At 43.0% G+C, this 25,902-nt stretch overlaps 1 protein-coding gene across 2 annotated transcripts in view; it reads left to right on the forward strand.

Annotated features, from left to right (window-relative positions):
- The first annotated feature begins 4,460 nt into the window (after positions 1–4,460).
- Positions 4,461–25,902, forward strand: part of STAT2 (signal transducer and activator of transcription 2) — an 88,650-nt gene continuing 67,208 nt past the window's right edge. Inside the window, exons 1-4 of one of the 2 annotated variants that reach the window (XM_044284813.1) lie at positions 4,461–4,597; positions 9,930–10,085; positions 22,134–22,278; positions 23,042–23,137. In XM_044284813.1, coding sequence (XP_044140748.1) covers positions 9,955–10,085; positions 22,134–22,278; positions 23,042–23,137 — 372 coding nt within the window. In that variant the 5' untranslated portion in view covers positions 4,461–4,597; positions 9,930–9,954. Of the gene's footprint in view, positions 4,598–9,165; positions 9,533–9,929; positions 10,086–22,133; positions 22,279–23,041; positions 23,138–25,902 lie in introns of those variants that run through there. The other variant, XM_044284814.1, reaches the window with a different exon arrangement.

A 25,902-nucleotide genomic window follows, 5' to 3' on the forward strand; every position in this document is an offset into this window, starting at 1 on the left:
AACATGGCGCTATTTAAAAAAAATACAACCTCTCCCGCAAAAAAAGTCCTCATACTGCTATGTAGATAAAAAAGGGGTTTTCTCACTTCAGCAAATAGCATTTATCATATAGACTACGTTAATACAAGGCACTTACTAATGTATTGTGATTGTCCATATTGCTTCCTTTGCTGGCTGGATTCATTTTTCCATCACATTATACACTGCTCGTTTCCATGGTTACGGCCACCCTGCAATCTATTGGAAAAAGCGCCAGCCTATGTGAACTGCCACCAGAGCGGCTGGTGTAATTTCCTGTAGTGTGCAAGCACGGCCACTGCTGCTGGATTAGACGTTGGTCGTAACCATGGAAATCCGAAGTGTATAATATGATAAGAAAACTAATCCAGCCAGCAAAGCAAGCAATACGGCTAATCACAATACATTAGGAAGTGCCTGGTATTAACTCTCTACATGATAAATGCCACTTGCTGAAGTGAGACAACCCCTTTAACCACCTCCAGACTGCCTAACACAGATCTGCGGTCCGGAGACAGCAGCTCTGCGCAGAGTCACGCATATATGCGTCATCTCACGAGAGCCGTGATTTCCTGTGAATGTAGGTAACCGAGTGGATCTCCAGCCTGCCAGCGGCGATCGTTCGCTGGCAGGCTGGAGATGTGATTTTTTTTAACCCCTAACAGGTATATTAGACGCTGTTATCAAAATATACCTGCTACCTGGTCCTCTGGTGGTCCCTTTTGTTTGGATCGACCACCAGAGGACACAGGTAGCTCAGTAAAGTACCACAAAACACCACTACACTACACTAAACCCCCCCTGTCACTTATTAACCCCTGATCACCCATGATCACCCCATATAGACTCCCTGATCACCCTCCTGTCATTGATCACCCCCCTGTAAGGCTCCATTCAGACGTCCGTATGATTTTTACGGATCCACGGATACATGGATCGGATCCGCAAAACACGTACGGACGTCTGAATGGAGCCTTACAGGGGGGTGATCAATGACAGGGAGGTGATCACCCATATAGATTCCCTGATCACCCCCCTGTCATTGATCACCCCCCTGTAAGGCTCCATTCAGACGTCCGTATGATTTTTACGGATCCGCGGATACATGGATCGGATCCGCAAAACACATACGGACGTCTGAATGGAGCCTTACAGGGGGGTGATCAATAACAGGGGGGTGATCACCTCATATACACTCCCTGATCACCCCCTGTCATTGATCACCCCCCTGTCATTGATCACCCCCCTGTAAGGCTCCATTCTGACGTCCGTATGATTTTTACGGATCCACGGATACATGGATCGGATCCGCAAAACACATACGGACGTCTGAATGGAGCCTTACAGGGGGGTGATCAATGACAGGGGGGTGATCACATCATGTACACTCCCTGATCACCCCCTGTCATTGATCACCCCCCCTGTAAGGCTCCATTCAGACGTCCGTATGTGTTTTGCGGATCCGATCCATGTATCCGTAAAAATCATACGGACGTCTGAATGGAGCCTTACAGGGGGGTGATCAATGACAGGGGGGTGATCAGGGAGGCTATATAGGTGATCACCCCCCTGTCATTGATCACCCCCCTGTAAGGCTCCATTCAGACATTTTTTTGCCCAAGTTAGCGGAAATTTTTTATTTTTTATATCTTACAAAGTCTCATATTCCACTAACTTGTGTCAAAAAATAAAATCTCACATGAACTCACCATACCCCTCACGGAATCCAAATGCGTAAAATGTTTTAGACATTTATATTCCAGACTTCTTCTCTTGCTTTAGGGCCCCTAAAATGCCAGGGCAGTATAAATACCCCACATGTGACCCCATTTCGGAAAGAAGACACCCCAAGGTATTCCGTGAGGTGCATATTGAGTCCATGAAAGATTGAAATTTTTGTCCCAAGTTAGCGGAAAGGGAGACTTTGTGAGAAAATACAAAAAAAAATCAATTTCCGCTAACTTGTGCCAAAAAAAAAAAATTCGATGAACTCGCCATGCCCCTCATTGAATACCTTGGGGTGTCTTCTTTCCAAAATGGGGTCACATGTGGGGTATTTATACTGCCCTGGCATTTTAGGGGCCCTAAAGCGTGAGAAGAAGTCTGGGATCCAAATGTCTAAAAATGCCCTCCTAAAAGGAATTTGGGCCGCTTTACGCATCTAGGCTGCAAAAAAGTGTCACACATGTTGTATCGCCGTACTCAGGAGAAGTTGGGGAATGTGTTTTGGGGTGTCATTTTACATATACCCATGCTGGGTGAGATAAATATCTTGGTCAAATGCCAACTTTGTATAAAAAAATGGGAAAAGTTGTCTTTTGCCAAGATATTTCTCTCACCCAGCATGGGTATATGTAAAATGACACCCCAAAACACATTCCCCAACTTCTCCTGAGTACGGCGATATCACGTGTGACACTTTTTTGCCGCCTAGGTGGGCAAAGGGGCACACATTCCAAAGAGCACCTTTAGGATTTTACAGGTCATTTTTTACACATTTTGATTTCAAACTACTTTGCACACATTAGGGCCCCTAGAATGCCAGGGCAGTATAACTACCCCACAAGTGACCCCATTTTGGAAAGAAGACACCCCAAGGTATTCCGTGAGGGGCATGGCGAGTTCCTAGAATTTTTTATCACAAGTTAGCGGAAAATTATGATTATTTTTTTTTCTTACAAAGTCTCATATTCCACTAACTTGTGACAAAAAAAAAAAAATTCTAGGAACTCGCCATGCCCCTCACGGAATACCTTGGGGTGTCTTCTTTCCAAAATGGGGTCACTTGTGGGGTAGTTATACTGCCCTGGCATTTTAGGGGCCCATATGCGTGAGAAGTAGTTTGCAATCAAAATCTGTAAAAAATGACCGGTGAAATCCGAAAGGTGCTCTTTGGAATGTGTACCCCTTTGCCCACCTAGGCTGCAAAAAAGTGTCACACATCTGGTATCGCCATACTCGGGAGAAGTTGGGGAATGTGTTTTGGGGTGTCATTTTACATATACCCATGCTGGGTGAGAGAAATATCTTGGCAAAAGACAACATTCCCATTTTTTTATACAAAGTTGGCATTTGACCAAGATATTTCTCTCACCCAGCATGGGTATATGTAAAATGACACCCCAAAACACATTCCCCAAATTCTCATGAGTACGGCGATACCAGATGTGTGACATTTTAGCAGCCTAGGTGGGCAAAGGGGCACACATTCCAAAGTGCACCTTTCGGATTTCACTGGTCATTTTTTACAGATTTTGATTGCAAACTACTTCTCACGCATATGGGCCCCTAAAATGCCAGGGCAGTATAACTACCCCACAAGTGACCCCATTTTGGAAAGAAGACACCTCAGGGTATTCCGATAGGGGCATGGCGAGTTCCTAGAATTTTATTTTTTTGTCACAAGTTAGTGGAATATGAGACTTTGTAAGAAAAAAATAAAATAAAAAATAAATCATTTTCCGCTAACTTGTGACAAAAAATAAAAAGTTCTATGAACTCACTATGCCCATCAGCGAATACCTTAGGGTGTCTACTTTCCGAAATGGGGTCATTTGTGGGGTGTTTGTACTGTCTGGCCATTGTAGAACCTCAGGAAACATGACAGGTGCTCAGAAAGTCAGAGCTGCTTCAAAAAGCGGAAATTCACACTTTTGTACCATAGTTTGTAAACGCTATAACTTTTACCCAAACCATTTTCTTTTTTTTACCCAAACATTTTTTTTATCAGAGACATGTAGAACAATAAATTTAGCGAAAAATTTATATATGGATGTAGTTTTTTTTGCAACATTTTACAACTGAAAGTGAAAAATGTCATTTTTTTGCAAAAAAATCGTTAAATTTCGATTAATAACAAAAAAAGTTAAAATGGCAGCAGCAATGAAATGCCACCAGATGAAAGCTCTATTAGTGAGAAGAAAAGGAGGTAAAATTCATTTGGGTGGTAAGTTGCATGACCGAGCGATAAACGGTGAAAGTAGTGTAGTGCCGAAGTGTAAAAAGTGGCCTGGTCATTAAGGGGGTTTCAGCTAGCGGGGCTGAGGTGGTTAAGCGTGCCTTTACACTTGTGGCTGATGAAAGGCTGCCTGTAGAGTGCTTCCAACGTATCATTCTGGACCCCTTCACACCACTGAACCAGTTCAATAATATACAGTTTTATAGAAATATTATGCAGGTGGCGGCAACGTTTGAACGTTTGCTAAGAAATAACGTAACCGCCTCAGGTAACAGGTTCTCAGCCCAGAACAGCCAGCGTCACCAGCAGCGCACCACGTGCAGACACAGGCCACACCCTGATTCTGACGTAAAACCTGGGAAATCGGATAGAAACTTGCCTATGCCCCGCCCCTAACAAGGTATTATGCCCGCCTTCTCTCAAGTAACCAATCATTAGCAACGGTCATCTAGAGGGGCAGGGCTTGTGACAATACAACGTCCCCATCAGGTGTACACTGACTGGCTGCTGTCCGAGATTGACGTCCGGGTCGACCAATGGCAGCTGGTGACCGAGTCTGCGCTCCGGGAATGACACCGGCTGCTCTTTCCCAGGAGTGAAGAGGCTCGCTGGATGCGTGCGGTAATGTTATTCTTCTGCTATTGCCCCCCCCCAGCCCCGTGTGTCACGTGTTCTGCCGTGAGAGCGCTTTATAGTACGGGTTCTATAGACGCTGGTGCTTGGGGGCTGCGCACTTTATCTGTCGCGCAGTTTGGATGCGACACCTTTTTTTTTTTTTTTTGCTTTGCGCGACAGTGGCATCAGAATGCAATGACAGTTTCTTATGACTCCTTATTCCTAGGGCTTGCACTGTCAGCAGTTGTGCAGCTGGACAGCAGTGGCCTAGTCATTGATAAGACTGCAGCACAATAAATGTGTCAGAAGGGACAGCTGACATAGCCTCACTTCCTGCTGCCACAGCTAAGCAGAATAATGCTGCTATCTCCTGGGCTAGCTTCCCATTAGCGGTGAATGTCTGGTATAGAAAACAGTAGTTTCCGGATCCAGAATACGCCGGTACCAGAGGTTTACGGCAGGAGACTCTCCAGATACAAACCTGATCAAATATTTAACACCACTAGAAAAATGGCAAAAAAAATCATATTTAGCATGGCTGGATCTTAACAAGTTTCCAAGTAGAGCTTAACATACAACAGGAAGAAATGGGAGTGAGACAAAACATTTTTTAAGCATTAAATTTAATGAAAACAACGAATAAACGGAAACGGGCTGTTTTTCAGCTGATCAAAAGTTTAGGAACACACCTCCAAAAAAAAACACCTTCCCCCCCCCCAACGGAAATCCAATTTCCAAACATGAATTCTGTAATGAGTAGCTCCGCCGTTATTGTTTATCACTTCAAAAATTTGTTTCGGCATGCTTGATGCGAGCGTTTCCATGAGGTGAGTGGGAACATTTCTCCAAGTGGTGAAGACGGCCAGCACGAAGGCCATCTACTGTCTGGAACTGTTGTCCATTTTTGTAAACTTCCCTTGCCATCCATCCCCAAAGGTTCTCAATTGAATTTAGATTAGGGGAACACGCAGGATGGGCCAAAAGAGTGATGTTTTTCTCTTGGAAGAAGTCCCTTGTCCTGTGGGCATTGTGTACTGTAGCGTTGTCCTGTTGAAAAACCCATTTGTTACCACACAGACGAGGGCCCTCAGTCATGAGGAATGCTCTCTGCAACATCTGTACAGAGCCAGCAGCCGTTGGACGCCCCTGCACTGCCTGAAGCTCCATTGTTCCACTGAAGGAAAAAGCAACCTAGACCATTATGGTGCCCCCTCCACTGTGGCAAGTAGAAAACATCTCAGGTGGGATCTGCTTGTCATGCCAGTAACGTTGGAAACCATCAGAGAATAAAACTTTCTTCCACCTTTAAATGTCCCATGTTTGGTGCTCTCTTGCAAAGTCCAAACGAGCAGTTCTGTGGCGTTCAAGGAGACGAGGTCTTTGAAGACGTTTTTTGTTTTTGAAGCCCTTCAGTCTCAGATGCCGTCTGATGGTTATGGGGCTGCAGTCAGCACCAGTAAGGGCCTTAATTTGGGTTGAGGATCGTCCAGTGTCTTCACGGACAGCCAATTGGATCCTCCGGCTCAGTGCTGATGAAATTTATTTGGGGTCTTCCACTTGACTTTTTTGTTCCATAACCCTCAGGATCATTTAAGAAATTCCAGATGACTGTCTTACTGCGTCCCACCTCAGCAGCGATGGCGCTGTGAGAAATCCTGCTTATGCAGTTCAACAACCCGACCACGTTCAAAAAGGGAGAGTTTTTTTGCCTTTGCCATCACAACGTGTGACTACCTGACAGAAAATGACAATGAATCCACATCTTTGCACAGATTTGGCCTTTTAAAGGCAAGTGGTCCTAAACTTTTAATAGTTATTTTCAATTAACTGAATGCTCACATTTTTTTTGTCTCACTCCCATTTCTTCTTGTTGCATGTTGAGGCTCTACTTGGAACCTTGTTAAGATCTAACAATGTAAAATATGATTTCTTGCCGTTTTTCAAGTGGTCTTAAACTTTTGATCAGGACTGTATATATATATACGCCATGCCTGCCAGATTCTGAAAAGGGCACAAACTGTCTTCCCTTAACCAAAGAGTGCATACGACCCCCTGCGATCCTAACCAGACACCCTAAATAAATACTACACCCCAGATTAGCCCCCCGAAAGAAATGGAGGCCTACACCAGACCCCTACATACAGAACCTAGACCTCCCAGGGCATCTGTCAGCAGATTTGTACCTATGAAACTGGCATTTGGCAGCTGAAGACATCCATGTTGGTCCCATGTTCATATGTGAAAAATGATGGTTTATATATGTGCAAATGAGGGGCGTTGCCATTACACCTAGAGGCTCTGCGCTCTCTGCTCTTTGATTGACAGGCCCAGGTGTTATGATGTTTTGACTATGATGTGGCAGTTGTAGAGAGAGCAAAGCCTCTAGGTGAAACAGCAACGCCCCTGGTGCTCCTAGAGGCTTATTTGAATACATTAAAGGGATTATCCGGGTTCTAAGCTGAACCCGGACATATCCCCATTTTCATCCAAGTAGCCCCTCTGATATGAGCATCGGAGCATTTCTTTGTCGTGGGGGAAGAAGGGGATATGTTTGGGTTCTGTCCTGAACCCAGACAACCCCTTTAAGAAATCATGTTTCTCAGCAGTGCAGGCCTTTAACACAAACCGCAGATTAGACACCTGGATTTTACCTCTCCCCTTCTTGCCTCTTCAGTCCTGTCTGAACAGTATACATGAGACGTATACTATGATGGTAGGCCCAGACACCACGGATGTGTCCACCGCACATGCAGCAATGGATTTTGCCTTTCTACATTGAAGAAAATGAATTCATATATGGGGCCGCGCTGCCTCACATAGGCATAGAACTTCTGAGTGACGGTAGGGATATGGCAGTTTTTTCTAGTGCAGCCGAACACCTGCGTTCCAACAGAGGATAGTTCTTGCCACAAAACGACCCTTCTGTGGATATTAGAGGTTGGAGCACATAGTGAAGGTCCACCAATTTTCCATATAACAATAGGTTTTATTATACTCACAAAAGTATAAGATCAACAGGCATCTGAACAAACATAAATTCCCCCGTATTCACAAGACCGCCCGACCCAGGTTTCTCCAGAATAGCTTCATCAGGGGCGTATGTTACACCCACACTTGGGCGTTCTCTTTATATGGGTCAGGGATGACAGAAAGGCGTACTCCTCCCACCCCCTTCAATACAAAATACCCATAACATAATGCCTTATAAAAGATTTAAAATCCTATAGAAAGCACTTCTTATTATTAAAACATTTAAGCTATAATAAAACTCTGCAATAAATAGTGGGACTTTACCTGTATTATACTCCTATTCTATCACAAATAATAAAACTTCGCCACCATATTATCTTTCATATATCACCATCCTCGTAATAAAGCAGCCTCTTTAAACAGCCCTCCCAAGCACCTAACATAAAGGGGGATACACATCGCCGCATTGTCAGTGATATATCCTTCATAAATAAAATTTCCCACTGCTTAAAGGGTTTCTACCACTTAGGTGTCACATATTTAGCTGTCAGACACTAGCGATCCGCTAGTGTCTGCTCTGGCCAACCATCCTAATATAATTGCTTTTGGGGCGCTGGTTTGGCTAAAAAAACTACTTTTATTAATATGCTAATGAGCCTCTAGGTGCTATGGGGGCGTCATTAGCACCTAGAGGCTCCGTCTACCTTCAGAAACTGCCGCCGCCGAGCGCGTCCCTCCAGCCCGCCCATCTCCTCCTGAATGCGATCGTATGTATTCTGCGCATGCGCAGTGAATGTCTGACCGCTTCCTTGCTCAGACATCTCCACTGCGCCTGCGCGATGACGCCATAGTGCTCCGAGGAACAGGCGCAGTGGAGATGTCTGAGCAGGGAAGCTGTCAGACATTCACTGCGCATGCGCAGAATACAGGCGCTCACAAGGAGGATCGCATTCAGGAGGAGATGGGCGGGCTGGAGGGACGCGCTGGGCGGCGGCAGTTTCTGAAGGTAGACGGAGCCTCTAGGTGCTAATGACGCCCCCATAGCACCTAGAGGCTCATTAGCATATTAATAAAAGTAGTTTTTTTAGCCAAACCAGCGCCCCAAAAGCAATTATATTAGGATGGTTGGCCAGAGCAGACACTAGCGGATCGCTAGTGTCTGACAGCTAAATATGTGACACCTAAGTGGTAGAAACCCTTTAAGCAGTGGGAAATTTTATTTATGAAGGATATATCACTGACAATGCGGCGATGTGTATCCCCCTTTATGTTAGGTGCTTGGGAGGGCTGTTTAAAGAGGCTGCTTTATTACGAGGATGGTGATATATGAAAGATAATATGGTGGCGAAGTTTTATTATTTGTGATAGAATAGGAGTATAATACAGGTAAAGTCCCACTATTTATTGCAGAGTTTTATTATAGCTTAAATGTTTTTATAATAAGAAGTGCTTTCTATAGGTTTTTAAATCTTTTATAAGGCATTATGTTATGGGTATTTTGTATTGAAGGGGGTGTGAGGAGTACGCCTTTCTGTCATCCCTGACCCATATAAAGAGAACGCCCAAGTGTGGGTGTAACATCTGCTCCTGATAAAGCTATTTTGGCGAAACCTGGGTCGGGCGGTCTTGTGAATACGGGGGAATTTATGTTTGTTCAGATGCCTGTTGATCTTATACTTTTGTGAGTATAATACAACCTATTGTTATATGGAAAATTGGTGGACCTTCACTATGTGCTCCAACCTCTAATATCCACAGAAGGGTCGTTTTGTGGCAAGAACTATCCTCTGTTGGAACGCAGGTGTTCGGCTGCACTGCACTAGAAAAAAATACCATATCCCTACCGTCACTCAGAAGTTCTATGCCTATGTGAGGCAGCGCGACCCCATCGATGAATTAATTGCTGTTTGATGTGAATCGAGCCCACCTCACACGGAGGTCTGCGACGCCATCAGATTAAAAAACGCAGTGGTAACCTTTTATTTTATTTTTTTATATTTATTTTTATTCTTACTTTTTTTTTTATTGAAGAGGATGAAACCTGCGGTGAAAATCCAAAGCTGAGATTAACAAAAAATCCAAAGCGCAGGTCAATTTGTGTGCAGAGTCATTGTCCTGCACGTGGATGAGATTTTTGATCACTCCATGTAGTATTGTACTGTAATGCTTTACATAGCAATTAGATATCTTGATGAGGGTAAGAAATTGAAGCACAGGGATGTTACAGAAGTTGCAGAAGGTTGCATGGTAAAGTGACTATGGTCTTATGGTATCTGCATGGCCTCATGCACTAGAAGAAGTCAATGATCTTCAGTGTAGTGTTGGGAAAGAGTTCTCATGTACATGGCTCTCCTTCTTCTTTCTTCAGTGAGACTTCAGCTTCTGGACACAAGATGAGTCAGTGGGAAGCCATTTTGAAGCTACCGAATGTATTCCAAGAGCAAGTCCATACTGTCTACAGCCAGGAAATTCTTCCTGTGGATGTGCGACAGTACCTAGCCCACTGGCTGGAATCACAAGACTGGTGAGAAAGAGTTGATGTATGGACATTTAGTACCATTTATGTTATCATGCAGTATTTTTGTAGCTCCAACATATGCCATAGTGCTGTACAAAAAGCACTTACATAATTTTCTGTCCCCGTTGGGTGCACGGCCTAATTTATCAATCAGGAACGCTTTTTAGTCTCATGGTAACCACCTAATGGGAATCTGTCACTAGATTGTTTACAGACTTGATGTTGTAGGACCTGTCCAACCATGCATTTGGTAAAAACTGTTGGGAAGTAATAATTCAATTAAGAATTAATTATGGTCATAAAAAATAATTAACCATGAAATTTTTTTATTTATTAAATTTGTCATAAATTCTTAAAATCATGACCTGGTGAATTGTAAAACTAATTGATATAATTCACATGTGAGTCCGACTATTTCCTCAGATAAATAAGTTCTTTTGACGTGAGATGACGTTAATGATAAACATGTAGTTCTATATTATACAATAATACACAGGTATTATAAAAATATGCAGATTTATTGGTTACAAGGTTATAAACATATATAAGTAAATAAACACAATGATACATGCAAATGAATATACTCAGTGTTGATATAAAGCATTACAAGCTTAACAATACATGTGAGTAGAAATAACTTGGCACATTATAACCAAGCTGTTATTAGGTTAGGATATCAAATAGGAACATAAGTTATATACATCACGTCTGTTCAGACGAAATCTCATGATATCAAGAAATGGACATGTATAATCTTAGACATCAATATTGAATACATTCTGCCCCCCTCTAACCAACTACACATCACATGACTTCCAGAATGGGCAAATCCATTCAAGCATATGACTTAGAAGAGATAACTGAATTCTTCCGCCCCATCCTGGACTATTTTCACACATATGACTTTGGTAAGGCTATTAAGATAAATAACAGGGATCTAGGATCTTTGCTAGATCATATCTTAAATGGGAAGGACTTGAAACAAGTCTTTCTTGTGGGAATCCATCACTTAGCTTGGCGAAGAATGTTCTATCAATATATATATATATATATATATATATATATAAAAGCAATCATTTAATGCTTTGCTAGATTATGAGTCTTGATTATTCTTCAGGTAGAATGAAGCCTCACAATATCCTAAGACTACATCTTAATATGAAGATAATTAATTAATTTCTTTATTAGTTCGCCAATCTAGATGGTATAATTTCACCCACACTATCAAATTAGTCTTAATAGAATGAAATATCATTCTTTGTGTCTCTTACCAAGTCCTAGTAGGAATCTCACTTCTGCTCCTAGGAAAGCTGGGTGGTCCATCATAGCGCATCTCACCATGGCTTTCATCTTGATAGACCCCTCTAGAGAACTCAACTTGTCCCCCTCTCCCTTTGTGTGGTTTATGATCACAAACTTAGACACACCGTCCTAGTTTGGAACTTTCCAATCATTGTCGGATGGGCGTGACTATTCATAAGAAATATGACATCATCACCTTACTCAGAATGCACTTTTGCTACTGTTGTAATGTCACCTACTCATACCTAGGTGGCACTGCTGTGTAAGCTATTTGCATCATAGTATAAAGGGTTAACTTATGCAAGTCTGAATAAAACGTATTCTATACATTTCACCTTTAGAAGCTTTAATTCAAAGCTATAGGGATTAATTCTGACACTTGTAGCAATTCGAGACAGACCTCTAGGAGTCTCTCTGAATGTTTCTCACACTGTTGTTTTATGGACCGTAATGGTATGAATGGGCATTGTTTTCTCACAGAGATATCAGTACCTCCTGTCATACCAAAGATGAGATTTATTTGTTACAAAACACACATCTTTACAGACACTCTTAGAGATGAATATTCTGCTAATGAGAAATATATATATATTATACTGGATACATGTTGTCTTCATAATATATAACAATATAATATAAAGTAATATATATATGTCCTACTGATTGTCTTATGCTAAGGACTAACTAAGGCTCATTAAATGAATACATACATTATATATATTTTGCTTCATTAATAAATGCCTAATTGTATAGGTAATTATCACCAGCTGCATAGAGCTTATCTTATCTCCCGTCATAAATTTTTAAGTAGGCTTCTCAGACTGGTACTTTCATGAGAAGAATAACACTGAAGAGTAGAAACCTTTGTGCGACCTTACTTCGGCCTACTCAAGACCTACAAAATTGTAACTATAGTCGAGCATGGCTCTTAAAGGCAATGAACATCCATCTTGACTAGAATAATTGGATATCAATGTATATACCTATGAAAAGACTCATTTGTACGTGAAGTATGTATGGAGTGGCCCACTTACATAGCAGGTGCCGGCTCTGTTATACAGCTGACCGTTATCTGAGACGCTGCAGTCACAAGCGACCGTGATGTCTGAGTGGTCACAAGTTGCTGCGTAGTTTCATGCCTTCTGAAGGCCTCTAGCAAGTTGTAATAGAACGTCAGCAAATAGAAAATAAATCTGTTGTTAAAATCAAAGCTTTATTCGGTATACATTAAAAGTACAGGAACACGAGTCATAACAGGTGGACGCGTTTCGACATTAAGTCTTAGTCATAACCTATAGGAGGGATATTAGTGGTAATAGTGTGCTGTTGGCGTCCTCACGCCACCCCCGGCATGTGGTAAATAGCATTCCGTATGGGGAGGGCATTAAGTTACGCCGCAATTGCACCGAAAACATTACCTTTTAAAAGGAACTAAAGACACTTCACGTTAGGCCTCATGCACATGGCGGTTGTTTTGGTCCACATCCGAGCCGCAGTTTTGGCAGCACGGATGCGGACCCATTTGTCACGAACTATGGATCCGACCGCTCCGGATCCCACAGCTGTGACGTAGTGGTCTGTGACGGAGTCTGCGCACACACAGAGACCTCACGTGACCGGGGTATTACCACTCGGCTAACACCCCCCACTACACTTCGGTAACTGCCACCACGTGGGTTCCCGGTCCACGAGCCGACTATCCGGGTCATTCACTATCACACAGATCAGTGGATGAACCGGATATCACTTACTGACCAACCGCAGTCAATCACCCCCAGCTACAATTCCTAAATGCAATGTAACTAACTACCTGGTAACGTCTCTTCAAAGGCAAGGTACGTTGTTCAGCAGCTTAGAATATGGAAGACTTGGCCACTTAGATTTTATAATCTTTAATAAGCGGTAAAAAGCAGTGCATACAAGTCTAATGAAAATGACTATAAATCTACAGAATAATAATAACAATATAAATAATCACGACAGTTCAAATGAAAGGGAAAAAGATGAAAGAATACTTAGTTTCTCTGGGTTTCAGATGGTCGTTCATATGTCCTTTTTGAATCCTTGCAAACCCCTTTTCAGTATGTATCAGGGGAGACCCTCAAAGTTCTTCTGATACAGGGATATGCCGTCAATGTCCAATTAAGTGTCTGGTGATGTTCCATGGGTCTCTCTCCTCTGTCCTTGTGCATGGATTTTTATGAACTCTGCCATGGGCAGGAGACTTACTCCTGTCAGCCAATGGCAGCAGAGTGACTGTCAATCCTAGGGATTGCCCCCAAGTGTTTTATGACCCCATCAAAGTTCAGTTCCTACAAGGAGGATTATACTTAAGCCCGTATCTCCTTGATACATCGGCATATTGTTATACAGAATACATATTTGCGATCCTTATTTATTTACCTACAGAATGAGACCACACACGGTAATGCTGGGACCTGTAGTTCTTCTACCACCCATAGGTCAGCTAAGGAATCACATCCTCTAGTCATATTGGATACCCAATTAACCACAATACTCTGTAGAGCCTGGATCTGGTGTCAGAAAGGGCATAAGTTGATTCATAAATGAAATATGAAAGTGGACTGGTTTTATGCCCAGAGCTAATTAAGGGCTATTAGCTCTCCTCAAACCAGACCTGGAAATTAATGACGTCACGCTCCAGCCAGGCTTGACAGCGAGCTGGGCCTGGTATAGCTTTTATGACCTTTTATTGCTGGCCTTACAGAGTAGTGGTAATAAAAGTGTCCATCTATATCATAGGTAACCCAGGCTTCAAGAAGATGAGAGTTCACTGGTTTTTTACATAGGCCAGAAGCATATAAGATGGCTACCCAGAGGAATTATGTATGTATGCCGGCACACCATTCATTTCAATGGGGCCGCAAAAGATGCTTCCGTGTGTTGTCCGCATCCGTTTCTCCGTTCCGTGGTCCGCAAAAAAAATATAACATGTCCTATTCTTGTCCGCGCTTAGGCAGTTAGATTAAAGGCTGTCCGTACTGTTCCGCAAAATTGCGGAATGCACACGGACGCCATCCGTGTTTTGCGGATCTGCGGTTTGCGGACCGCAAAACACACAACGGTCGTGTGCATAAGGCCTTAGATTGAGAAACAGAGAATGGGATAAATTCAGGCACGTGGATAGAGAGGACCTGATTGGTCATGCAGCAGGAGATCATCAAAAAAACAGTTCACACAGATATCGAAAAATTGTACAAATATTTTCCTGTCCTTTTTCAGGATGACGAATTAAAAGCTATTTTAGACCCTGGCATTAAAATAGTGAGCAGAATACGCCGACATTAGGGTCTAAAGGATCTCCAAGTCTATTCAATGACAGTCCACCTAAACTGCAGACCTGGCTAAAGACTACTGGTTGTTATAGGTGTGGACATTCTAAGTGTAGGCTCTGTTCACACATGAAAACAGGTAATGCAGTAATCTCAGATAAAAACATAAATTAAGTGTAACGCAACCAATGTGGTTTATGTAGCCGGCTGCGAGGATTGTGACTGATGTGACTAATGTAAAAGTGGTGAACATCTCCATGCTGTCCAAACACTTTAGGCTACTTTCACACTAGTGTTGTCTTCAGGATTTTTGGCTGGAGCAAAAAGCGCAGCATGCTGCGGTATTTTCTCCGGCCAAAAAACTTTCCGTTCCGGAACTGAAGACATCCTGATGCATCCTGAACGGATTTCACTCCATTCAGAATGCATTAGGATAAAACTGATCAGGATTCTTCCGGCTTAAAAGAAAAACGCTAGTGTGAAAGTACCCCAAGACTTGATGGCGAAACACGTTATGGCTCATGTTCCAGTACTTTTAATGTATACAGAATAAAACTTTTGATTTTAACAGCGTGCCGGAGGATTTTTTTTCTATTGCAAGCTTCCTGGTCCGGGAGCTCCGTGCACTTCTTTTGCTGGCTGCGGGTGAGCTGATGAACTTTTTTTGTGCAAAATGCCAGCAAATATCTCTATACACAGTGACACAAAAGTACTACTGCGGATAGTACAGCCAATCAAATGATAGCAGGTTCAAGTCCAAAAAACTAAAACAAAAAAATATTTTTTTCTAATTTTCTGTTGTCTAAACCTGGGGTACATCTTGTAGTCTGGTGCGTTTTATAAAGTGAAAAATATGGTAACTAGATTGAAAAAAATACTTTTGCATAATTGTCACTGTTTTGTCACCTTGCCTCTAAAACAATAGAATAAAAAACTATCAAAAAGTTGCATGTATCCCAAGATGGCAAAAAAACTACAGCTTGCCCAGCAAAAAAAATGAGCCCTCACAGAGCTCTATTGGCAGAAAATAAAAGTAAAAGTTATGGGTGTCAGAATATGGCGACACAAAGCAATCTTTGTAAAACATTGCAGGAAATGTATAAATTTGTTATCTCCTTAATCATACTGACCCACAGAATATAGTTAACATGTAATTTTAAGGGTGCATTCACACGGCTGGTCCGCAAAAAGTACGGATGACATCTGTGTTACATCCATTTTTTTGCGTATCCATTGTCACAATGTCTATTCTTGTCAGCAAAATGGACAATATGGATACGGTCAGCAACCTCTGGCACTCCAGCTGTGGTGAAACTACAACTCCCAGCATGCACACCTGTATGGCTGTTCTAGGAACTCCCGTAAAAGTGAACAGAGCAGGCTGGGATTTGTAGTTTCAGCTGTGAGAACTGTGGCCTACTCACAGCTTACCAAGCACAGTGCTGTATATTGTGCAGCGGCCGTGCTTGGTATCACGCTCACGTGAGGGGTGAACATGTCGTCAGTGGCCTAGGAAAAGCTAAGAGTAGGCCGCAGTGCTCACTGGAGCGTCGCTGCCTTCTCAAACAGGATAGGTAATCTTGGAAAACCCTATTAAAGCTGATATTGATGATCCCCATCCATGGGAATCTGGAATATCCCTTAAAGGGTTAATGTGCTGTGTATATTCTTGAGTAAGCATTTTAGTCCCAGTAAATAACTTTTTCATGCAAAGTTGCACCAAGGCAGTCAAAAGTGTAAATGACTGGGTGTATTTTCTGCAATATGTGTACAATCTGTTGGGTTTTTGTTGCAGATATACATGGGGACATTCATCAAACTGGTATAAAGTAGAATTGGCTTAGTTGCCCATAGCAACCAATCAGATTCCTCCTTTCATTTTCCAACAGAGCTGTCAAAAATGAAAGGTGAAATCTGATTGGTTGCTAGGGGCAACTAAGCCAGTTGTACTTTACAGCAGTTTGATAAATGACCCGAGTGGTGTCTATTTATTCCCTTTAGCTTTTTGTCATTTATTTGTTTTAGGAGACATTTTTTTTAAACTGCCAGAGCAGAATTGTTTGTCAAGCTGATGTGTGGTCAGGGTGTGCCTTCAGCTGTACTGGTTACATTTTTGGGATAGTTATGCTGACAACGCCCCCCTCCATCACATGTCATGGCCAATGTGTAATCCCTTAACCCTTTAGAGTTAAGACTACTCTGAGGCTTTTTGTAGCCCTTACGATTCACTTTTACACTTTTACAGGGGTTGTCCAGATTCATGATATGGATGACCTCCCCTCAGGACAGGTCATCAGTATCAGATTAGTGGGGGTCTGACTCCTGGCTCCCTCCTCCCTCCTCAGGTGGTTGAAGGGGTTTCGGTGCTTGTGAGAATGCTGTGTTCCCATTCAGTGTTTATGTGCTCACCTCCTGTGTTGTAGGAGCAGATCAGGGTATTTACAGCTTTTCATCTCATTAAATTGAATGGGAGAGGAAGCTGTAATTTACCGCCAACCCCCCTCCCCCCATAAAAAGATGCCGTGCCTTTAAAAAATGGCTAAAATATTTGGCTCATTCCATAAGAACCTAATTACTTGTCCATGAATAAAGCATTTGTGCTGTTTGTGTCCATCAACTTTGGTTCATGTTGCCGACCAATTTGTAGAAGATGCTCTGTAAGTCCCCTTTTCTGCCTTGCAGTGCACATGTAATACAAATGATGCACAGGGGGGATTAATAAAAACAGGCAAAAGCACTAGCAGCAGACCCTTCAAAGATATCTTCATGGAAGAAGCACTGACTGTCTTTTCTTGAGAGTTATGACACAGAGGTGTGATTAGGGCCTAAGATGGCCGTTTTACACAGAGAAAAGGTGATCAACTTCTTTCTGTTGATTTTAGTAGGTAAAACATGACCATATGTACATGGTTGCGTTTTTTTCTTTAGACTGCTCATTTCAAATCCGCTTGAGATGGGACATGTTGCTTCTTTCAAGTGTATTGTTTCCCATTGAAGTTAATAAGGAAACTGCTAAAATAGTTTGCAGATTCTGGAGCGGATATGGTGCAGAAATGCATATAAATCCGCATGGAAATTCGTGCGATTCTGAAGTACGTTCACCCGCACTCGTGTACAGGCGGCCTATTGTAGGAAGTTCAGGTCAAACGAGCAGCAGTCAGTCCAGGAAATGCAGCCGTCACAAGGAGCTTTATTTAAGCTGAGCCTTGGGGTATATTCATACATTCTGGCAGGGGCATTGCTAGGGTCTCAAAAGATTTGGGGCTCAAGCCCCAATGCATGTGTCAAATTCTCAACCCAACACCCCAACCCCAGTGCTAAAGGCATGTTTGCGTGGATATTACATTCAGCACTATCACATTTACAGGAGAATACAGCACTACATACCTATTAAATCTCCTCTGACAGCGACGTTCTCTTTCTTCATATTCTCTATTCTACCCGGACAGCCATGACGACTTCTTTCAGCCATGTGTGCAGTGGTTCTCTAAAGAACAAACCTGAGCAGGTGAACTTATCATAATAGTCTCAAAGACATGACAGCAGTGATGGCCAGTTCGCATTGTTCGCCCGCGAACATATGCGGGCTGCCATCTTTTTTCACAAGTCCGGCGAGGCACAGGTAAGCCCTTACCTGTGCCTGTGCACGAGCCGGTCTGAAAACAAGTGCGGTCAGCGGAAGCAGGCAATTCCGAGAACAGCCACCGGGGGCCTTCATCGGGTTCCCCTGCCGTACTCGCGCCTAACTCCGCCCCTCAGTAAGCTCAGGCCAGCCCCGTGGCTCTGTGACATTATAATCCCTATACGCTGGGTTCACACCTGAGCGTTTTACAGCGCGTTCCTACGCGCTGTAAAACGCACAACAGGCAAGAACCAATGATTCCCTATGGGAATGGTTCTCACCTGGGCGTTTTACAGCGCGTACGATCGCGCTGTAAAACGCCCGACGCTCAAACAAGTGCTTGAGCTTTTTTTTGGGCGTTTGTCGCGCGTTCCCGCACATAGAAATTCGGGAACGCGCGACAATGTGTGAACGCCAGTCTCTGTATGCGTGATTGTAAACGCCCGTACAATCGCGCATACAGAGCGCTCGTTTCAGAACGCTCAGGTCTGAACCCAGCGTCAGGCTGTTCGCGCATCACTGCCGGGCCCGGGCAGGTGCACTGTTCTGCCTACTGTGGTCAGAGATATGCAGTGCGCATGCGCCAGTTACTGGAGTGAAATTGGCGCATGCGCACTGAATATCTCTGTGCCTCTGACCACAGTAGGCAGAACAGTGCGCATGCCCGGGCCCGGCAGTGATGCGCGAACAGCCTATAGGGAAATATAATGTCACAGAGCCACAGGGCGGGGCGGAGTAAGGCGCGAGTGAGGCGGGGGAACTTGGGCACTTTCAGAAAACTCTCCGCCCCTGGGCACTTGCAACGTCTCATTAGCATATGATAAAAACGACTTTTGGGGCGATTTGAAGCATCTGAAGAACTAAACACGAGTAACATCTGTGTCATGTCTTTGTGCCCCACTGAACAATGTCACCTGTTTGAAACCGGTCAGGTAGGTGACAGACTCCCTTTAAATTTCTTTGTGAACTTCGGTGAAGCGGCCAAAGCCAATTTTTTATAGTTTTGCTCATCTCAAATAGGCACCTTAGGGGTACATTCACATGTTGCAGATCTCTTGTGGGTCTGCAGCACAGTACAATACGATACAAGTCTGTGGGATTTTCCAATCCTAATCTACATACTGTGGATTTTTTTAGATGTAGATTTCTTCTTTTGGACTTTAAAATATGCAGCATGGCCGTTATCTTACGGGTTGTTCACGGATTGGTTGAGATGTTCTTCCATTACTTTGAACAGAGTTTAAATCTGCAACTGACAAGCGTGTTGTGGATTTACTTGTGTGTTTTGTGTCGGGTTTTGTGTTTATTTCATCCACTCCAAATCTGAAGTTTGTTGGTTTAACCTTTGGGTACCGCCTTTGGGTGAACGCTGCATATTTTGCGCAATAGAATTGTGTGGGGAAAATCCGCAGAGTTGGACAGTAGCAGTGAAGTGAAAGCGATTATAAACATTTCATCTACGTGCTACAGAGAGTGTCAAACCTAAATTGACACGGGGAAGCTTTTTAAATCTGCAGCATGAGGATTTATTTTGTGGCTGTCGCGGATTTCACCCTTTGTAATGCAGAGGGTGAGTTCTGCAGCAAATCCACAGCACATCAGAAATGCAATCTGCAGCACTATTTGATGCAGATGCTGCTGCTGAGGGTTTATGCCACATCTGCTTGGTTTTTCTGCTTTGGAAATCCACATGAGACTCACTAAGTGTATAGTACCCTTTGGGGTTATGGGGGAGGGAAGCAGGAAAAATGGGCAAGTGTAAGGATCTGAGCGATGATAAGTGCCATATGGCGATGGCTAGATGACTGTGTCAAAGTATCTCCAAAACGACAGGTCTTGTGGGATGTTCCTGGTATGCAGTGGTTAGTACCTACCAAAAGTGGTCCATGGAATGACAATCTGTGAACCAGGGTCATGGCCGCCCAAGGCTCATTGATGCACATGGGAAGCCAAGGCTCGTCTCTGGTCCAATGTTATAAGCGTTATGGTAGCACAAATTGCTGAAGAAGTTAACGCTGGCGATGGTAGAAAGGTAGTTAGGAAAAGTATACATGCCACTTTCGAAAAATTAGTGCACAATAGGAATTTATTAATCGTGGCATTGGGCAAGTAGACGTGTGATATTATACATTTTAATCCACTATGGGTCCATTTTTATTTCGGAGAAATAAGCATTTTTCCCCAACTAGTAGACAATGTTTCGGCCTTGCTCTGGACGTTTGTCAAGTCGTATCTAGAGGACATGACTAAGCAGAAGAGGCTGTGGTAGTGGATAGGTAATGGGCGCACAGGGCTCATTGATGTGTGAAGTGACCCAAAGCTCGTCTTGTCTGATCCCACAGAATAGCTGTTTTAGCACAAATTGATGGAAAAGTTAATGCTGACTATGATAGAAAGGTATTAAAACACACGGGGAGATTTAGCAAAACTGTTGTAAATTAGAACTGGCTAAGGGCCCTTTCACACTTGCGTTGTCCGGATCCGGCGTGTACTCCACTTGCCGGAATTACACGCCGGATCCGGAAAAACGCAAGTGTACTGAAAGCATTTGAAGACGGAGCCGTCTTCAAAATGCGTTCAGTGTTACTATGGCAGCCAGGACGCTATTAATGTCCTGGTTGCCATAGTAGGAGCAGGGAGCGAGGAAGCGGTATACTTACAGTCCGTGCAGCTCCCGGGGCGCTCCAGAATGACGTCAGAGCGCCCCGTGCGCATGGATGACGTGTTCCATGTGATCACGTGATCCATGCGCTTGGGGCGCCCTGACGTCACTCTGGAGCGACCGGGAGCCGCACGGACGGTAAGTATGCTGCTCCCCCGCTACACTTTACCATGGCTGCCAGGACTTTAGCGTCCCGGCAGCCTTGGTAACAATTGAGAAAAAGCTAAACGTCGTATCGGGCAATGCGCCGAAACGACGTTTAGCTTAAGGCCGGATCCGGATCAATGCCTTTCAATGGGCATTAATTCCGGATCCGGCCTTGCGGCAAATGTTCAGGATTTTTGGCCGGAGCAAAAAGCGCAGCATGCTGCGGTATTTTCTCCGGCCAAAAAACGTTCCGTTCCGGAACTGAAGACATCCTGATGCATCCTGAACGGATTTCTCTCCATTCAGAATGCATTAGGATAATCCTGATCAGGATTCTTCCGGCATAGAGCCCCGACGACGGAGCTCTATGCCGGACCCGGACAACGCAAGTGTGAAAGGGCCCTAAGTTGCCCATAGCAACCAATCAGATTCCACCTTTCATTTTTTCAGAGCTCCTTTGGAAAATGAAAGGTGGAATCTGATTGGGCAACTAAGCCAGTTTTCCTTTTACATCAGTTTTGATAAATGCTGATAAATGTTTTGACTAAGGGGAGGAGGCGGTCCTATCAGTGATTGACAGCTGTCTGTGTATACACAGTCATAGAGGGAAGGCTGTCAATCACTGATAGGACCGCCTCCGGGACATCACAGCCCAGAATAAACAGAAATTTAAATGTATAAATGACATGTTTTACTGAATCTTTTCCCATAAATCTATATACCAGTCTGCTCAGCTCCTCCTGCTCTATCGCATGCTTCCTGCAGATTGTTTAGCATTTTCATGGTGATGGGTTCCCTTTAATGAGAACACAAATACCATGAAACACATTAGAAGAAACAAGACCAAAACACTGTTATGTATACATCCTGCTTTTAAACACTTTTTAATAATAACTAGTAGCTGTCATGTTGCTTTTTATTGCTATTTTTTTTATTAAAAAAAGATGCTGTTTCCATAATGAGGGTTTATATTGTTCTGTACTTATGGCGGTGGGCATTGACATGGTGTAATTCTTTCAATATCACAGGAAGCTGGCAGCAAGAGATTGGTCGCTGGCCACCATTCTGTGTCAGAATCTTTTTGAACATCTGGACATACATTACAGCCGCTTTACAGATGCTCGGGAAGTGGTGCAGGCTAATAGCATGCGTAATTTCAAGCTGAAAGTACAGGTATACTTTTTATGTTTTGGACGTGTTCTGCGGACTTCATCTGAATATTAGGACCAGTGCAAACCTTCAAGCAGGTCTTCACATAAATCATGTGTAAGATATCAAGATGTGTATACAGTGCTACTTTGATTGATGAGGCCAGGTTTCATGATGTTTTCACTGCCTGGTCCTGTCAATCAAAGTGCAGAGAGAGCAGAGCCTCTATGAGTAACTGATCAGTTTTACCCTAATGCATGGAGAGCATTCCGTTCAGCATGCTGCAGTTTTCTCTCCGGCCAAAAATACGGAACACATGCCGGATTCGGCATTCATTTACATTGAAGTGTATTAGTGCATTAAGTGTTCTGGCATGCGCAGACCTTTAAAAATGCTAAATAAATGAATGCCGGATCCGTTTTTCCGGATGACACCAGAAAGACGGATCCGGTATTTCAATGCATTTGTCAGACGGATCCGGATCCGTCTGACAAATGCCATTAGTTTGCGTCCGAATTGCCGCATCCGGCAGGCAGTTCCGGCGACAGAACTGCCTGCCGGAATCCTCTGCTGCAAGTGTGAAAGTACTCTAAAATGTAAGGAATTGATATAGTAAGAATATATGAAAATATTAAATGTCCTCTCACATAATGGGATTAAGCTTTTATTTGCTGAAACTAGAATTTATCTTTCTTTTTTTTTTTTTGATTGGGGGCAAGCTTTTGAAATCTGATTGCTAACTAATCCTGAGAATGTGTTTGGTAACTTGACCAGTTGCTTTTTGCAGTCTCAGTACCAGGAAAATCCAATGCACCTCGCAGAACTGATCCGTGAACTTCTAGTAAAGGAGAAACAGATTATTTTAGATTCTCAAGACTCGCAGGTATGTTTTATTTCAATAGCATTTTAAAGCTGATTGGCGGGGGCACCGGGTGTCGGACCGCCACCGATCAGATACTGATGACCTATCCAGAGCATAGGTCATCACTATAAAAATCTCGGAAAAACATTTTAAGGCCTCTTTCACACTACAGTTTTTTGCGTTCCGTATACGGTCCGTTTTTTGCGTTCCGTATACGGTCCGTATACGGAACCATTCATTTCAATGGTTCCGCAAAAAAACGGAATGTGTTCCGTATGCATTCCGTTTCCGTATTTCCGTTTTTCCGTTCCGTTGAAAAGATAGAACATGTCCTATATTTGGCCGCAAATCACAGTCCGTGGCTCCATTCAAGTCAATGGGTCCGCAAAAAAAACGGAACACATACGGAAATGCATCCGTATGTCTTCCGTATCCGTTCCGTTTTTTGCGGAACCATCTATTGAAAATGTTATGCCCAGCCCAATTTTTAATATGAAATTACTGTATACTGTATTTGCCATACGGAAAAACGGAACGGAACAACGGAACGGAAACGGAACCACAACGGAAGCAAAAAACGGAACAACGGATCCGTGAAAAACGGAACGCAAAACACTGAATTCAACATACTGTAGTGTGAAAGAGGCCTAAGTCTTTGCAGAAAATGAAGAAAAAGTCACTGGATTTCAAAAGTTGTTATAATCTAATTGTATGATTGTACCAAAAATACACAATGAACCATACATCTTCTTATGAGGTGTATCTAAATTATATATCAAACTGTATTTCTTTGTTAAGCCTCATTCACACGTGATTGTGAGCCAAAACCAGGACTGGAGCCTCCACAGACATAAGGTATAAGGGATAGATCTTCTCCTGTTCTGTGTTTAGAGCCGCACCTGGTTTTGGCTCAAAATCACTGATGGAAATCACTGACCGAACACTGACGTGTGAATGAGGCTTTAGTCCGGCAAAAATATTACAATTTTTTAAAGAATTTAAGAAATTTCTCCTGTGTTGTAGATGTTGCTGTCGTATACTTGTTATGGAGCCCCTGGAGAACCTTAAATGGATTGTGTGATATTTAAAGTGGTTTTTCAGGATTTTGATACTGATCACCTATCCTTTGGGGGCCCTTCTCCATGCTTACCAAGCACAGCGCCGTACATTGTATAGTGGCTGTGCTTGGAATCACGCTCTGCCCCATTCACTTAATTGGGGCTGAGCGCGATGCCAAGCATAGCCGCTGTACTCGGCAGTGCTTGTTGAGTGGAGAGATGGCCGTGGCGCTCACAGGAGTGCCGGTGCCTTCTCAAACAGTTGATCGGCAGGGGTCCCGGATGTCAGACCCACCCACCAATCAGATACTGATGACCTAGGTTAGGTCATCCGTATCAAAATCCCTGAAAACCCCTTTAAATATCATAATGCTGGTCACACACTTTTTTTTTTTTACTTTTTGACAACTTTTGCATGTTTTGACGCTTTTTTTGAAATGCGTTGTTTTGTGCAATTTCAAGCACCTCCTCCAGATGTCAGATGGAAGCCTTTGTGAATTAGGAAACCTAATACACAATTGCATTTTTAGAGCCATTTTTATGCTTACGTTTTTTTTATTTTTTTTATTCCAGCATGTTTTTAGGGGATTTTTTCAGGCATTTTCCAATATGCTTCTTTAACGTGAAACCAAATTTGTCTGTTAAGGAATCCTCATAAAGCACCTTTTCACAGTGTCCTGGTACCTGGTACTCCCGCTTTTGAGGTTTCCGGTCCCTGAGTGTCAGCGGTTCCATGCTATTACAAGGCCATTTGTGATCATGTATGTATACATCGGGGATCGGAAACGGCAGGGAGCTAGGAAAATGGAACTGGGACATTGTGAAGAGACAAGTGCTTTTTTGAGGGGTCTTTGTAGCTGCCTTTACAATCGACGGTCAACCATCCATATACTGTAGATGCTGGCACATATCTCTGAATGGATGTTACTAAATGTCCTTGCAGAGAAAGCAGCTGCACGCTAATTTCACAGCTGTGGGGACAGGGAGCCCTTTTGAGACGAGATCGATAATGTACAGCCCTGTGCATCCTCTCTGGGGGCTGTATGCCCCCTGTAACTGGGACTAATATGTCCGCCCTGGGTACAGGTGAAATTAGCAATAAATAGAAAATAATGTATTGTTCAATGTTCCCCAGAGGTCTTGTATGATCTTATGGAGGGAGCACAAAGTGTAAAAGAGAAAGAAAATATAGACAAAATAAACCCCCGTGACCATACCCATAACTCATTTATCCCGTATATGACCGTTATGGAAAGGGGACATTGTGCTATTAACCAAACATTTAAAAATATGAAAAAGACTATTGTATTTTATTTTTATTTTTTTTCATTTTTCTGGTTATAATTATTATTTTTTTTTCTATAAAGCCCCATGCATGACCAGAAAAAGGCGCAAAAATGATTTCTATAACGAAACTGAAAAAACAAAACAAAAAACTAAACTATTAGGACTTCAAAGATGCATGCCCTTTAAAAAATAAAGGAAAATGCTCCTTGTCAGGAAAAGGAGTAAATGATGGCCAGGTCTTCAACTGGTTAAACACCGCCCAGCCACCCTATTGTATTGATTTTTTGGAATGTTGGACAAACTCTCTGAGGGGTTCACTGCTGGTAAAAGGCAATTACTTAATTACTCAAAACCTTTAATTACTGGGTAAAAGGTAATTAACAAGGTAAAAGAGGAGAGAATATTTAAAAGAAGAAAAACTGCTATATTTTGTAACATATA

This window comes from Bufo gargarizans, chromosome 3 (assembly GCF_014858855.1).
Source record: "Bufo gargarizans isolate SCDJY-AF-19 chromosome 3, ASM1485885v1, whole genome shotgun sequence".
In the NCBI taxonomy this organism is placed as follows: domain Eukaryota; kingdom Metazoa; phylum Chordata; class Amphibia; order Anura; family Bufonidae; genus Bufo; species Bufo gargarizans.